Source organism: Entelurus aequoreus, linkage group LG03, assembly GCF_033978785.1.
Source record: "Entelurus aequoreus isolate RoL-2023_Sb linkage group LG03, RoL_Eaeq_v1.1, whole genome shotgun sequence".
In the NCBI taxonomy this organism is placed as follows: Eukaryota; Metazoa; Chordata; class Actinopteri; order Syngnathiformes; family Syngnathidae; genus Entelurus; species Entelurus aequoreus.
In genome coordinates, this window is record NC_084733.1 from 32005776 (window position 1) to 32018077 (window position 12302).

Sequence of the window (12302 nt, forward strand, 5' to 3'; positions counted from 1 at the left end):
AAAAAAAAAGTAAAATTAGAAGAAAAAGTTAGCATTTAGCAAAGAAAGTTAGCACTTTAATGTTAGCATGCTAACAGTTTACAAGTGTCACGTACGAAGTTACGTGACTCTGGGGTAAACGGTTTCAAAAATAGCGAAAAAAGCAAGGTAACATTAGCATGCAATCAGTTAGCATGTGTCACATACCAAGTTATATGACTGTAAGGTGTATGGCGGTCTAATTAGAGGAAAAAAACATAGAATTAGCTAAAAAGGTAGCATATTCATATTAGTATGCTAGCGGTTAACAAGTTAACGAAGTTATATGACTCGAGGGTAAATAAAACCCATGCACACGTACGGTGTGTTTCAGTTTCATTAGAAATGGTGCGACTAGGAGTTTTTGAAGCTGCCTTAATTAAAATGCAATCCCCGCAAAGGACGCCAGGGGGCAGTGTTGACTTACTTCCATGTTTTTACTCCAGAGGAGCTGATGTGAACTGGAGTCCCACAGACTAACTTGCCGGTCATAGCCACAGGTGACAAAGTGAGGCTTACTGGGATGGACGGCCAGACCCCACAGTTCGTCAGTATGACCCTTAGTACAGGAAGAGGGAGGAAAAAAGCAAGAGGTTTTAAAACAGGTAGGTGCCTCCTTTTTTTTTTTACTGACATTGTATTTCCTCTGCATTGGAGTATAAAAGTTAAAGTAAATATAGAGTACCACTGATAGTCACACACACACACACACACACACACACACACACACACACACACACACACACACACACACACACACACACACACACACACACACACACACACACACACACACACACACACACACACACACACTAGGTGTGGTGAAATTACCCTCTGCATTTGACCCATCCCCTTGTTCCACCCTCTGGGAGGTGAGGGGAGCAGTGAGCAGCAGCGGTGGCCGCGCTCGAGAATCATTTTGGTGATTTAACCCCCAATTCCAACCCTTGATGCTGAATGGCAAGCAGGGAGGTAATGGGTCCCATTTTTATAGTCTTTGGTATGACTCGGCCGGTATGAACTCACAACCTACCGATCTCAGGGCGGACACTCTAACCACAAGGCCACGGAGAATATAATCAATCAATAGTTGTTTTTCCCACATAGCCCTTAATGTTGTTTTTTTGGTGCGTTTAAGATGTGACTGAAAACTGCATTGAAAAAACTGAAATCCAAGTAAGATTAAATATCTCAAATAAGGGTGATATTTGCTTGTTTTCTGTCTGATAAGATCATTCTTCTCACTAAGCAGATTTTTATGTTAGAGTGTTTTACTTGTTTTAAGGGTTTTGGTCTTAAATGATCTCAGTAAAATATTACAGCTTGTTGCTGAGATTTTATGACCTATATTAAGTAAAACTTGCTTGAAACTAGAATATCAACTGTTGCAAAGCTGTGTCATCAACACTCAAGTATAAAACTACTTTTTTAAAGTAATCAATTCTTATTTCAAGCATGGAAAAAAAAAGTCATGACTTTGACACAATTGTGTCTCATAATTAAAACAGATGACAGCCAAATGGACTTTGCTGTTTTATTTTCAATGAAACAATAGAAAATACAGACTCATATAGTAGTACAGTTGTTATTAGTGAGAATATACTTATTTTAAGGTATTTTTGGGTTCATTGAGGTTAGCTAATTTGACTTGTTTTGGAAAGTCTTGACAAGCCAAATGTTCTTGTTCTATTGGCAGATAATTTTGCTTAGTTCAAATAAAATACCCCTAATTTTTGTTTGTTTTTTTCTTGTTTTTGAACACTGACTTTTTGCAGTGTGGGTGGTAGTGACAAAAATAAATGGGTTATGCTTGTATAGCGCTTTTCTACCTTCAAGGTACTCAAAGCGCTTTGACCCTATTTCCACATTCGCATTACGATGGCGGGAGCTGCCATGCAAGGCCCCTAACCACGACCCATCAGGAGCAAGGGTGAAGTGTCTTGCTGAAACACTAGGATGGCGGAAGCCAAGGATCAAACCAGGAACCCTCAGGTTGCTGGCACGGCAGCGCTTCCAACCGAGCCACGAGACAAAGAACAGAGCTAAAATGCATTTAAAAGCAAAAGTGGGGACTCACTTTAGTTTTGATAGTGTGTATGGGACAAAGCTGGGTGAGGACTTTGCAGTATGTAAGAAGTGTGTCGCTAAAATACGATACACGGACAGCACAGCCATTGACGTATAGGGAAAAATGTGCCTACTAAGAGAAATATTGTTTTGTTTTGTTTCTACTTAATAGGTTTGATCTACTAATGAGACATGAGAGTTTCCTCAATGTGTTTAAAATAGTGTCACCTTTTATCAGAAACCATCCATCCATCCATTTTCTACCGCTTGTCCCTCTTGGGGTCGCGGGGGGTGCTGGAGCCTATCTCAGCTGCATTCGGGCAGGAGGCGGGGTACACCCTGGACAAGTCGCCACCTCATCCCAGTGCCAACACAGATAGACAGACAACATTCACACTCACATTCACACACTAGGGCCAATTTAGTGTTGCCAATCAACCTATCCCCAGGTGCATGTCTTTGGAGGTGGGAGGAAGCCGTAGTACCCGGAGGGAACCCACGCAGTCACGGGGAGAACATGGAAACTCCACACAGAAAGATCCCGAGCCTGGCATTGAAATTTTATCGGTAACCTAAAAAGAAAATCCCTTTTTACAGTTACAGTATGTTGCCCTATTGCTGTTTGTACTCTCTATTAATTATTCTGCAAACTAGAAAAGCACTCGAAAAAACGCAGATCTCTACCAGGCTCTATCTCTCAATAGATAGGGAATCCTAAAAAAAAAATTCTGAATCCTGACGGTGATATGTTTCACCCCCAAAATCTAATCACTTGTTCATTATCACATTTCTGACATTTCCCGAAAGTTTAATCAAAATCCACCATAACTTTTTGAGCAATTTTGCTGACTAACAAACAGACCGACAGACAGACAGACCAACAAACATACCACAGTGAATATTCTTAGACCTCCGCAAGGCATTCGATACAGTCAGTCACCCCCCGTTACTTACAAAATAACAACTTTTAAACTTTCGACAGATACTCTGCCCTGGATTATGTCATATCTATCTGGTCGGACCCAATGTGTCCGTATTGATAACACAACATCCAGTTTCACTGCTACTGATATTGCCCTGCCACAAGGCTTTAATATCGGCCCTCTTCTTTTCTCCATGTATATAAACGACCTGCCATCTCTATGTGAGGATGTTAACCTACTCAGTGGCCTAGTGGTTAGAGTGTCCGCCCTGAGATCGGTAGGTTGTGAGTTCAAACCCCGGCCGAGTCATACCAAAGACTATAAAAATGGGACCCATTACCTCCCTGCTTGGCACTCAGCATCAAGGGTTGGAATTGGGGGTTAAATCACCAAAAATGATTCCCGGGCGCGGCTACGCTGCTGCCCACTGCTCCCCTCACCTCCCAGGGGGTGATCAAGGGGATGGGTCAAATGCAGAGGACAAATTTCACCACACCTAGTGTGTGTGTGACAATCATTGGTACTTTAACTTTAATATCCAGATGTATGCAGATGACACGGTTATTTATACCTGGGGAAAGGACGCTGAAACGGTTGCCAAAAAACTTACAGCAGCCATGGAGAAGGTGGCAAGATGGCTACATGATTCTAGTCTTACATCAAACATTAAGAAAACGGCACCAATGTATTTTGTAAACAAATATAAAATGTCATCCTTTCCAAATATAACTGTTAATAAGGAAATAATACAAAAAAATAGTGAATATCGTTGGCTTTAAAAAACATATCAAACAGATGTGCCAGAGTCTTAAGTACAACATAAAAATGTTCAAATGTATCAGGAATTTGTTAACATTGGAGGCAGCTCAAACTTATTTTAATGCAATGATTATGTCTTGTTTTTACTATTGTATAACATGTTGGTCCCAGGCAAGCAAAAGGACACTGAGGCCATTGGAAACCTTGCACAAACAATCGCTCAAAATCCTTGACCGAAAACCACACCACCGTCACTGTTTAGTTCTTCAAAAATACTGATTGTTAAAGTTTGCTAACATTCAAAGATTAGCATCAATGCGAATGGCCCATTGAATCCTAAATAACACTGCACCAGTGCCACTTAAGCACTTTGTCCAGTTTACATCTGCTGTGACAACTAGAAACACACAATTCTCCACCAGGGGGCAGTGTAGCATACACAGATGTAAAACCTCTTTTGCACAATCAGCCTTTTCATATAAAGCGATAAAGGAAAGGAACGACCTCACAACAAACTTGAAAAGTCTGACAGATTATTCTTCATTCACAATTGAAGTTAAAAAGTGGCTTTGGAGCAATCAAAGTTGCTAACACGGTCACTAAGGAGGGCACTATTTTTGACATGTCAACTTAATGTGTATTTATTTATGCATGAGAACCTTTTGTTGTAAACTTTTCTAAACAAAATTGTAAAAATGTTGTTGTGTGTTAAAATCATGGTTGTTTTTACAAATGATACAGATGTGAACAAGAGCATGTATTGTCCATGTGTGATGATGTAAATGAGGTGTGGTTGTAATGTATAAGTATGTGTCAATGAAAGGGCATATTATGACTTTTCTGAATTTGATTACATGCTATAGTATAATTTCATTGTTATAATTTTATTGCATGATTTTTGTATCACTTTAATTTAGGTAACCAGGGATCGCCAATGGACATTAGCTATTTCGCTATAATCTGGTGCAGAACATATCTATCTTTGAGCTTAATGTTTCTGTGCATTGTCCCTTCAAAAAAAGACTAAACTAAACTAATATACATAACCTCCTGCCTGAAGTGAATAATGGAAGAATAAATTATATTGCCATGTCCTGCATGTTTTGTTTGTCGCTTCCAAACAGGCTAGAAGAGGGTTCGTCACTCTCTGCGGAATAAAAATAACGGAGTGAATGCTCTTTTCAGTTACCCACTCTCTTTGTCACTGTGGGTGGAGGCATGGATGATATACATACGCGTCAAGCCTCATGAGCTAAAGGGGAAATGCACTTTTTTTTGGAATGTTGTCTATCACTCACAATCCTTATGTAAGACAAAATGTTTTTCTTTTTTTTGGTGCATTCTTTCTCGTAAAACAGTGTTAGCAAAAGTCGGCTAACAATGGAGCCGATGGGAGTCGCTCTATTTCAACTACAAAGCGCTTTAAAAACAAGTAATTATTTTATATACATGCTGTAAGTATATATGTAATGTGGTAACAGATACTTTCATAATAACATGTAATATGTACGTATTTTGCTCATTTTAAGCATACAGCGACATATTTTTTTCACAGATGCATCACAACAGTCGCTTTTCCTTTCAACAACAACAAACCCACATGGCAGACTTAATTAGAGCCAACAAAGACTACTTTGGGACACATTTTGAATCAGAAACTTATAATTTTGAACCCGAAAATAAGGAAGGATGATCTAGTTTTAGAAGCATTGTGCTAAATAGATGCAGCTTTATTGAAGCACTAAACATCATGTAAGAGTATTGCTAAGTGTTAAGAAGATCTACCAGTACAAGGGTGTCCCTCAAGGTTCTGTGTTGGGCCCATTATTATTCACTATTACATAAATAATCTTGGACAGAATATTCCGAACTCAACTTTCCATTTCTATGCTGATGATACTGTCATATACTGTACAGCACCCACTCCTGCTGAGGCCTTTAAATATCTACAACATGCATTTGACAGAGTACAAGAACAACTTTGCTATCTTCAACTGGTTTTAAATGCAGAGAAAACAAAGTGTATGTTCTTTACCACATCAAAAACTGTAAGATCAGCACTGTGTGAGAACATTTTAACAAGAAATGGGCAACAAATTCTGTTAGTATCTGCTTTTAAATATTTAGGATTTTTAATTGTTGACCACTTGAGTTTTAAGGAGCACATTCAGTATGTTGTAAAAAAACTGAAACTTTTACTGAGATTTTATTATAGAAACAAGTCTTGCTTTTCTTTTACTGTGAAACAGAAATTGGTGGAAACAACCTTCTTACCTGTTATTGACTATGGAGATGTGTTGTACATGAATGCTACTGCTGGTTGTCTCCACAAGCTGGGTAGTGTGTACCACGGTGCACTGAGATTTATCACCAACTGCGCTCCCCTTACTCACCATTGCATATTATACTCAATGGTTAACTGGACATCTTTATGTGCTCGACGCCTCAATCATTGGTATGTTTTCATCTACAAAACCATTCTGGGTATCACTCCATCTTATCTGTCTTGTCTTTTAACAAAGAAACAAGGAAGTCACAATCTTCGTTCAATGAATGTTCTGCAATTTGTCGTCCCCAAAGTAAGAACTGAACTGGGCAAGAAAGCATTTAGGTTTTCAGCAGCGAAGGCTTGGAATAACCTACAATCGAATATTAAACTTCAAACCCTTGTTACGTTGAATGAGTTTAAAGCTTCTGTGAAAGGACTGCAGTCTACCTTGTCTGTATGCACATGTGTTATGTGAGCAAGTTTTAATGTCGTAAATGTGATGTTTTATGTATTTGTTTACTGTTTTTAATGTAACCTTGCTGCTGCCCTCTTGGCCAGGTCTCCCTTGGAAAAGAGATCTTTGATCTCAATGGGATTTTACCTGGTTAAATAAAGGCTAATAATAATAATAATACAAAATTTGAACATAACAAACAATCACTTACTGTACAATGTCTGCTCTCACTGGGATGCCCATTGATGGGATGTTCATATCTATAGATGAAGAATTACTGGTACAAAATTTGTCGCAAACAAGCGTCTTTTTGTGTATTTCTCGCCATAAGTTGGATGTCAAAGTTGACCACTTTTCGGTTTATGGCCAAAACCTTCTACTATACAAGTGAGAGGCATTATATTCTAGAATTAACTTTGATTAATTTGAGTGGATGCAGCAGCTCACCGGCTCAATATGTCAATATAGCAGCATAAGCTTGTTAACTTTCTGTGATCACGGCGCCGCTAAAAATAGATTGTCTGCGTTAGCGCTTATAGTAACAATATCACTAATACTTGGTTAATATTCAGGTTACAAGATTTACATGGAGTATTATTGCCGTTTCTTGGATGTTTTTAGAGGGCTTTACGGGCAGAATATTGTACTCCCATTTGCTGCATGTTTAGCCACCGCATACTTGTTGTATTTTATGACTTAGAATGCATAAAAAAATAAAAATACATGTGTTCTTGTCTTACATAAGGATCGTGAATGATAGGCAAAATTAAAAAAAAAAGTGCAGTTCCTCTTTAAACACAAGAAAACATACAGTACATGACATAGAAACGGTTCGGATCACCCCCAAAATTAATCACTTTCTGACATTTTCCAAAATTTTTATCAAAATCCACCCATAACTAACTGAAGGACAAACAAACCCCAACTATTGCACATATTATTTCTGTTTCACTCCTTTAGTCAGATATATTGTAGGCTATTAAAAGCAATATATCGAGAATCGCCCAATCGCCATATGGAGATATTATTATTATTATAATGAGATTATGAGATTATGGTGAGATTCCCAGCTCTATTACCTGTGTGATGGGCAGGAACTCTCCATCTAAGGTGCCTTGTAGTACAAAATTCTTTGTGGTTCCGATGAGAACAGTCTCCCCTCTGCCCTCAGCTACCGTCCGGATTGGACCAAACAATTCAGGAACCTGCAACCACAAGCAAAATAACAATCATGTACACCAGGAGTGTCCACATTGCGGCCCGGGGACCAGTTTCGGCCCGCCGCTGGTTTTCCACTGGCCCTCGGTAGGTCGTAAAAATTGAATGAGTTCATTATTATCGAGACATTATTAATAATGCTGTCAAAACGATACATTTTTAAAATCAGATTAATCACACTTTTGAAATTGGATTAATCATGATTAATCACAACTATTACTCGCTTGCATGATTTCATTTAACTTTGAATTTCAATTCAATTAAAAAGGCCTCAATACTTGGTCACAAATGTAATATCATTGTTAGAGTCCGTTTACGGTAAAGGAGCAAAATAAACTGTGTGATTAATCTGCGTCTTTACATGACTAATGCAATATTTTTTGTGATTGATTGCATGAGTTAACTCACTATTTTTGACAGCCCTCGTTGTTAGATGACACTCATTTTCTTTGTCACCTACGACACAAAGCTTAACAGAGATGTTTTGTTCAGCTAGCTTAGCATATATTGACATACACTGGTTGGCGTTGAGCATCTTTAGTAGAGATGTTCGATAATATCGGACTGCCGATATTATCGGCCGATAAATGCTTTAAAATGTAATATCGCAAATTTTCGGTATCGGTTTCAAAATGATCGGTATCGGTTTCAAAAAGTAACATTGAAGACTTTTTAAAACGCCGCTGTGTACACGGACGTAGGAAGAAGTACAGAGCGCCAATAAACCTTGAAGGCACTGCCTTTGTGTGCCGGCCCAGTCACATACTGTAATATCTACGGCTTTTGACACACTCACAAGTGAATGCAAAGCATACTTGATCAACAGCCATACAGGTCACACTGAGGGTGGCCGTATAAACAACTTTAACACTGTTACAAATATGCGCCACACTGTGAACCCACACCAAACAAGAATGACAAACACATTTCGGGAGAACATCCGCGCCGTAACACAACATAAACACAACAGAACAAATACCCAGAACCCCTTGCAGCACTAACTCTTCCGGGACGCTACAATATACACCCCCCGCAATATACACCCCCCGCTACCCCCCAACCCCACCCACCTCAACCTCCTAATGCTCTCTCAGGGAGAGCATGTCCCAAATTCCAAGCTGCTGTTTTGAGGCATGTTTAAAAAAAATAGCACTTTGTGACTTCAATAATAAATATGGCAGTGCCATGTTGGCACTTTTTTCCATAACTTGAGTTGAAGTTGTTCTCTTATTTTAGAAAATCGTGTTACATTGTTTAATGCATCCAGCGGAGTATGACAACAAAATTAGGCATAATAATGTGTTAATTCCACAACTGTATATATCGGTATCGGTTGATATCGGTATCGGTAATTAAGAGTTAGACAATATCGGAATATCGGATATCGGCAAAAAAGCCATTATCGGACATCTCCAGAGGTGTGGACTCGAGTCACATGACTTGGACTCGAGTCAGACTCGAGTCATGAATTTGATGACTTTAGACTCGACTTGACAAAATGTAAAGAGACTTGCAACTCGACTTAGACTTTAACATCAATGACTTGTGACTTCACTTGGACTTGAGGCTTTTGACTTGACATGACTTGCTACTTTCCCCAAAACCCAAACCTTAAAAAGTTATTTGGGAGCGCTCCGTATCTTTCATTTTATACGTCTGTGTCTATAAGCGTGTGTGCTGCTTGTCAGCGTGTGTGCTGTCAGTACAACAGCCAATCAAATTAAATCTACGTTGTTTTCATCCCACAGCTCTCATCCAATCCAATTGCAGGACAACCACCGAACATGAGTTGTCAAACAATGCGGCAGTGAGAAACAATTATGCCAAAGTTGGTTTCGTTCGGGTATAAAAACTACGACTTGGTCAACAAAAAACGAATTGCCTTATGCAAATCACGCAGTTCGAATATTACAGACGGAGACGCAACAACTTCCAACTTCGTTCGACATTTGAAGTTGCACAAAGAAGGGTAAGTTTTGAATGTAAGATAACGTTTATTGGCTAAGTAACATGACTTTTATTTGCTGTGTAGTTAAATCAGTGAGGCTGTAAACTCACTGCTAACGTTATAACCAAAGACATCTTATAAGGGTACGCAGCATTGAGCGCTACTGCCTACTGGCGCAGACGAGACGCGGAGCCGCCATCTTGGAGTGGTGATCCGCTCCACTCAGTGCAATTCATTTGGCAGGAGCAATGAACTGTCAGCAAATTTAATTAATCTTACCTCACTGAATACCACTCATTTTCACGCGCTTTTTTGTCATACGTGTAGCTATGATAACGGACACATGTTTTATTATTCATAGTTTGCTTAACAGTAATATTGTAGCGTTGAACGGGTTTGACAAATGTCTTTGCTTGAAGATGTCAAGAAATGCTGACCCAATGAACGATCGGTTCAACTTTTAATGATCAAGCCAATTTTAAACACACGCCTACAAGTGAAAGCACAGCATACTTAGTCAACAGCCACACATGTCACAGTCAGGGTGGCCGTATAAAAACAACATTAACACAGTCACAAACATGCACCACACTGTGAACACACACCAAACAAGTAGACAAACACATTTTGGGAGAACATCCACACCGCAACACAACATAAACACAACAGAACAGATACCCAGAATCCTTTGCAACACTAACTCTTCCGGGACGCTACACAGCCCCCACCTAGCTGGGTTCGTTGTCCCCAACAGCCCATGCGTTCATCACAAAGTCCCGCAAGTGCTGAGGCAACCGGCGTCGTCGACGCCCCTCTGATGGCGGCTGGCTGCTACCACAGTCTGCAGGTAGGTCGGAAGGGGGTATTACCTCAGCATCCTCGTTGCTCCCTGGGGGTATCTCCCTCTCTGGCAGAGTGGTTGACTCCAAGTGCCCCCGGCTCTGGTCCAATGGCTGGTATGGGGCCAAGCGGTCTCGGTGCAGCACCACCAGCCGGTTCCGAGGTGCCAGTCGTATCCGATAGACCACGTCGGACAACTTCTGGAGGACCTTGCAGGGTCCCACCCAGTGGCTAGTGAGCTTTGGGGAGAGTCCTTTCTTTCTCACCGGGTTGTAGACCCAGACATGCGCGCCTGGTTCAAAGTCCTGGCCTCGACTGCGGAGGTCATATGCCCGCTTCTGTTGGGCCCCAGCCTCCGTCAGGCTGGTGCGGGCAAAATCGTGGGCCTCCCGCAGCCGCTCCACAAGGTTGTAGTAGTAGTCCAGGCCCGGCGCTCCTCTCACTTCTGGTTCTGGGGCTGGGCCAAAAACCAAATCAACAGGCGTGCGTAGTTCGTGACCAAACATCAATGATGCAGGGGTGCAGCGTGTTGACTCCTGCACCGCTGTCCTGTAGGCCCAAAGAATGAGTGGGAGGTGTAAATCCCAGTCTCTCTGCCGCTTGTCGGTGAGAATGGCAAGTTGTGTGGCCAAGGTTCTATTAAAACGCTCCACCAACCCGTCGCTCTGAGGATGCAGCGGCGTGGTGCGAGTCTTTTTCACACCCAGGCGACGGCACACCTCCTGGAATACCTGGGACTCGAAGTTCCGTCCCTGGTCGCTGTGCAACTCCTCTGGAGCTCCGAATCGGCAGAACATCTCCGAAACCAATCTCTCTGCCGTTGTTGCAGCGCTCTGGTCGGGTACCGCATACGCTTCTGGCCACTTCGTGAAGTAATCCATGGCCACCAAGATGTAACGGTTTCCACTATCAGTGACCGGAAATGGGCCTAGAATGTCCACACCCACTCGTTCCATGGGGGCCCCCACCTGGAACTGCTGTAGTGGAGCATGGGAGCGGCGTGTGGGGCCTTTCTTTGCTGTGCATGCATCACAGCGGTGGACGTGCATCTCCACGTCACGGCGACAGCCCGGCCAGTAAAAACGCTGCCTCAGTCGGAGCAAGGTCTTGGTCACTCCAAAATGGCCAGTCCCTGGGAAGCCATGCATCACTTCGAGGACCTGAGGCCGCAGCACACGGGGCACCACGAGTTGGAGGGCAGCATGTTGTCCTGTCGGAGCTTCCCAGCGACGATACAGCAGGTCGCGAGACAACAGGAGGCTGTCCCACTGGGAGTACAGTGCTTTGGTCTCAGTATCCAAGTGCACCACTGTGGTCCATTCCGGCCGCTGCTGTGCCCCCACCCAGCTGCGAGCTCTCTCAAGCACTGGGTCTTGTCTTTGATGGTCGATCAATTGTTGGGGGGTGAAGCTGTCCAGGTCGACTGTGATGTCATGTTGCCTGACTGCAGCTACTGATGGGTCTGGCATGCACCGCTCTTCCGCCCGCTGGCAGAAACGACACGCCTCCTCACAGGGCCGTCTGGACAGTGCATCAGCGTTGCCGTGCAGGCGGCCTGGTCGATGAGAAATCGTGAAGTCATATTCCTGCAAGATCTCGACCCACCTGGCCAGCTGCCCCTCGGGTTCCTTGAAGTTCAGCAACCAGGTGAGGGAGGCGTGATCTGTCCGCAACACAAACCGTTGACCATAAAGGTAGGGTCGGAAATGACGAAGGCCCAGGACAATGGCCAACAATTCCCGACGGGTGACGCAGTAGTTCCGCTCTGGCTTGCTCAGCCCCCGACTGTAAAAGGCCACGACC

General features: G+C 42.4%; 1 protein-coding gene across 4 annotated transcripts in view; it reads right to left on the minus strand.

Annotated features, from left to right (window-relative positions):
- The window catches only part of eml1 (EMAP like 1), a 148995-nt gene that overhangs the window by 8426 nt on the left and 128267 nt on the right, over positions 1–12302 (minus strand). For all 4 annotated transcript variants that reach the window (XM_062041616.1, XM_062041617.1, XM_062041614.1 and 1 more), the window contains 2 exons: positions 7573–7698; positions 446–577 (listed from right to left, as the gene is read on the minus strand). In XM_062041616.1, coding sequence (XP_061897600.1) covers positions 446–577; positions 7573–7698 — 258 coding nt within the window. The remainder of the gene's footprint in view (positions 1–445; positions 578–7572; positions 7699–12302) is intronic.